This window comes from Polistes canadensis, unplaced genomic scaffold (assembly GCF_001313835.1).
Source record: "Polistes canadensis isolate GaletaPanama2010 unplaced genomic scaffold, ASM131383v1 scaffold_171, whole genome shotgun sequence".
Lineage (NCBI taxonomy): Eukaryota > Metazoa > Arthropoda > Insecta > Hymenoptera > Vespidae > Polistes > Polistes canadensis.
In genome coordinates this window covers 322,590-327,333 of record NW_014569718.1, presented here as the reverse complement: position 1 = coordinate 327,333, position 4,744 = coordinate 322,590, and the positions used below count along the sequence as shown (strand labels likewise).

Genomic DNA, 4,744 nt, shown 5'->3' with positions numbered 1-4,744 from the left:
GCTCTAGATTAAAGGAAAAATATTTAAAAAAAGTCCTAGTGCTATTTTTTGACAACTGCGTTTTGTTGTACGCAATAGTCGCTTAAAAAGTTGCCAGCAACAACAAATATACAGTACAAGGGTTTTGAGTACCTTTTTTTGTTGACTAAATATTATGATTGAATATTTCCATCATCATGCAAAGAAGGGTTAATATTATTATATTAAATATTATTATTATTATTTTATATTCACACAACACGCGTATAAACTCTTTTACCAAACGCATAAATGCGTTAACAGCACTCAAAGGGTTTAACACCGTAATGTAAAATTAAATGCATTCGTTTGATTTGGGATTGGTATGGGGTTAGTATGGGGTTAGTTTGTTTACCTTGCCCGATGATTGTATTCCCTTCATGACGATAAAGAAGACAACGATCCAACTTAGCAAAAGGCACATAACGATCCACCATTTTAGGGACGATCCTTCCTCGATTGATGGTGCCGCATCCAGGGTGGTTCTGTACCAAAAGTAAGCTGTCTCAGAGCTCTTGACACATTCTTCTACCGGTTTCTCGTTGATCTCCGGGCACTTCGCCCATGGCAGTGGTGCCTGGATTACGTCAGAATTTCGATATCGGTCACCACAAAACAATGAACAATTTCCGGATTTGCTAATGATTAACTTCGACGATATCCGATTGCAGCTTATTTTAAATAGTAAGCTTTTATTTGAATTTATTTAAATATATATATATATATATATATATATATAGGGTGTCCTATATTTAATTGGATTCATTTAAATATTTGATAAATTGTTGTATTGATGGGGTAGAAGAAAGAAATAAAAAGGTATAGGTGTTAGATAAAAGTAGATTTGTTTAAGGATGCCACATTATTTGATATTATTAATGATTATTAATGACACAGGCAAGTTTGATTTTTATTTAATTAAATGTAATATGATCAGACGTGGTAATTTTTAAAAGATTCGATGAAAACTTATGTGTAATGGTTTTATTATTCATTTTATAAATAAAATATGGGTATATATTGTTAATTATATATTTAATTAAAATCTCGTTCTATATGAATATGTTTTTTTTTTTTATTAAATTTTGGTGTTAGAGAGTTTAATATGTTATAAATGAAATAATATATTTTTTTTTTAAATGCACACCAATTCGTGTGAATTTTGATTTCCTAAGTAAATGTATTGAAACCATTCAACTATTTTATCTAACACATTTGTTTCTTTTCTTCTCTCTACCATCAATAGTTTAGAAAATATTTAAGTGGATCTATTTAAATGGGACATCCTGTATATTTATATATATATGTATTTTATACGTGCGTTTGATGTTTATGAAATTCATGATAATTTTCATGGCCGATTTACTAAATAGGAAAATAATACTAAATGGGTACTTACTTTGTTCGTGATCAACTATAATGAGTCCAATAATTATCCAGCAATTTTATTTCGTTTGTGTGCATTCTTATATTTTTTGTCTTTTTTTGAAGTTATACTACTTTTGGCGCGTTTTGAAAAGTGAGGTTAGGTGCGACCGAAAAATCGATACCACGAAGTTGTCGATATTTAAGATGCGCGGGAAAATTGAAATTATTTTTGAGGTTATATAACTTTTTACGTGCGTACATAAAAGTACACACATCAGGTTTTTGTTTTACTTTTATGTAATACTTTTAAAACATGTTTTATATTATATTATCACACATTTGATGAAATATTATATTATTTATACGTTTGACGGTAGACAATCAAAAATTAATCTCAATATTATAATAATACAAATATATTATAATTTAACAGAGATTGCGGATAATTATTGATCGAGTATTTTATCAAAGATTAAAAAAAAAAGAAGAAGTTGAAGGAAGGTTATGAAAAGAAAGAAAAAAAAAAAGACGATAAACGAGATAACAAGAGATAACAATATTCGCGTTTTCAAATTTATCCTTCTCGTCTAATCATAATTCAACGAATTGAACATGTGAATTACGATAGAAGAAAGGGTAATTTAATTTGTTATGCAAAAATTGTAATCTTTGTGATCACATAAAACGATGACGATGACGATGACGTTATAATAATAATGATGATGATTATTGAAAATATTACGAGGATCGATGTTGAATTATATTTGTTTGTCGAATGAATTTGCAAAGCAGATTTTAAGCGTTTCAAAGATTATCCTATTAATTTCATATTAAAAAGCAAACGAAGTTTAATAGCGTAAACAAATAAGACCGATTATTATTAAAATGAAGTAGAGTAATACAAAAAAAACAAAAAAAAACAAAAATGATGACAATGATAATGATGTTTAACGAATATTTAATTTAGAGATTAATTAATTTTGTGTACGCGAACGAATTTAAAACAAAAAAAAATAATTTGTCTCTTCGTCGTCTCATCTAATTAAAACTACAACGATGGGGAACACCATAAATAATCTGTCAATTCTCGTCAAAGAAATTTTTTTAAACAATTTTGTCCCCCTAAAAAAAATCGTCACTCTTCCAGATTGTTGTTTGATAAAATACTGGAAGAACGATGAAACGATTTTTTGCTGCAAATCGCAAGACGACGATTAAAATGGTTGTTGTTGGATGCAAGTGTATATATGGGTGTCATTCCATGTCAAATCGACAAATTTTTTACCTGACCCCCTTTGATTTCGCTGAAAATTTTCTATCTTTTTCTACCCCCCGCCCCGAAAGTTATTTTTCAGAATTTTTTCAAATTTTTTTTCCCGACTCAAAAAAAGTTATGAATTTTTGAAAAAAAAAACCGCTCTTTTATTTTTAAATTGCCAGAACTTTTTCAAAAATTGACCGTTTGGGAATTTTTTTTTCTTCAAAATTTTTGTTTCTAAATGTAGTTTTCGAAAAAAAATATGAATAAATTTTCAGAATCCCAGATATATGAAATATTTTAGTTTTTTTGAAAAACCCGTAATTTTCTCAAAGTCCGACCGTTTATTTTTTTTTTTTTTTTTTTGCTCTAAAAATACTTCAACTAATTCTGCAATGATCCCCGTTAATTAAAAGATGTGACGACAATCGCTTCTAATTTTTTTTCTTGATTATAAAAAAATTGTTTTTGAATTTTTGCTTATTTTATATAACTTTGTTATGAAATTTTGTTTTATTTCCTCGTGAAACCACAAAAATTGAAAAATAAAATTTTATTGGAGAATTTCAAGTGATTATCGTCCAAAAAATTTTGATAAAAAAAATGTTCCCAAACGGTCAATTTTTGAAAAAGTTCTGGCAATTTAAAAATAAAAGAGCGGTTTTTTTTTCAAAAATTCATAACTTTTTTTGAGTCAGGAAAAAAAATTTGAAAAAATTCTTAAAAATAACTTTCGGGGGTTAGAAAAACATAGAAAATTTTCAGCGAAGAAATCAAAGGGGGTCAGGTAAAAAATTTGTCGATTTGACATGGAATGACCCATATATATATATATTTATTTGCAAAATAAATATGAAATATTTCAAATGAATTTTCTTTGTTATGCGGCGAAAATTTGTTGTGTGAATTGGTGACGATAAAGAAAAAAAAAGATTTCTTTCGTTTTTGTTTTTTTTTTTCTCGCTTTCTATATATGCACTTAATTTCATATTTTTTTTCTATTTTGTCTTTATTTCTTTTTTGTTTTTCTTTTTTTTACAAGCTGACACTGTTTTAGGGGTACTTACGCCGAAATTAATTGTGACTGCCTATGGGGGTGCGCGCGCACGAGTTGGAAAAAAACAGAAAAATAGTATTCGATTAGTTTTAACACAATTAACACAAAAGAAGAAGCACATTCCTTCTGATTTTTTTTGTTTTTTTTAATTACTACTACGAGGTTTCTTTTTTTCTTTTTTTTAACCCCATACTTCTCTCTTTAGGTTTCTTTACGTATTTTTTTTTTATATTTTTTTGCTGAAGAATAATAAAGTAAAAGAAATAAATAATACGTGTGTGGTTGTACTCGTTAGTTCATTTTAGTCGTTTCTATTAATTAGTATTAATCATATTATTATTAATATTGTTACAATTAATTGGTACAAATTTTTAAAAAAATATGAAAAAAGAAAAAAACAAATTAACACACGGTTGTTTTTTCTTATCCTTTCTAACGACAATTATTATACGAAATTATTTATACAATATATATCCAATATCGATTAATATAATATAAATAATAAATTATCACTTATATAAATTAATATATTAATAATTAATGAAATTTAACCGCGAATCAATTTATAATCAATCAAAAAACTACGAGAATAAGAAAAAACGTACTGCATAAAAATGCAGAACATATCCACAAAATAATAATAATAATAATAATAATAATAATAATTGTCATTATATAATTAAATTTAAGATGAAATAAAACTCACCTCGAGAGAATTGAAGAGGTAGAAGAAACACCAGGTAATAATGACGTTGTAATAAAGTGCAACGAAGAAGGTGACAATGCAGGAGGCTATTCCTATACCACCTAACCAGGGGTGTATCGTATTCCAAACACCAAGGGCACCCTGTCGCATTCGTTGTCCAAGACCCAATTCGATTAAAAATAATGGTACCCCTTCGAGGATGAGCATCACGAAAAATGGTATAAGAAAGGCACCTGTTTTTTTTTTTTTATTTATTAACACAACAAATGTTTTTTTTTTATTGAATATAATTTAAATCTCAATCTCACAGATACAATTTATTATATATTGTTTAATA

General features: G+C 27.3%; 1 protein-coding gene across 3 annotated transcripts in view; it reads right to left on the bottom strand.

Moving 5' to 3' along the window:
- The window catches only part of LOC106789224 (sodium-dependent neutral amino acid transporter B(0)AT3), a 27,186-nt gene that overhangs the window by 9,376 nt on the left and 13,066 nt on the right, over nucleotides 1-4,744 (bottom strand). For all 3 annotated transcript variants that reach the window (XR_001381972.1, XM_014753283.1, XM_014753284.1), the window contains exons 2-4: nucleotides 4,408-4,640; nucleotides 3,712-3,732; nucleotides 374-595 (exon numbers count right to left, since the gene is read on the bottom strand). Coding sequence is in view for 2 of the 3 variants with exons in the window: in XM_014753283.1 (XP_014608769.1) it covers nucleotides 374-595; nucleotides 3,712-3,732; nucleotides 4,408-4,640 (476 nt within the window). In the remaining variant the exon portion in view is untranslated. The remainder of the gene's footprint in view (nucleotides 1-373; nucleotides 596-3,711; nucleotides 3,733-4,407; nucleotides 4,641-4,744) is intronic.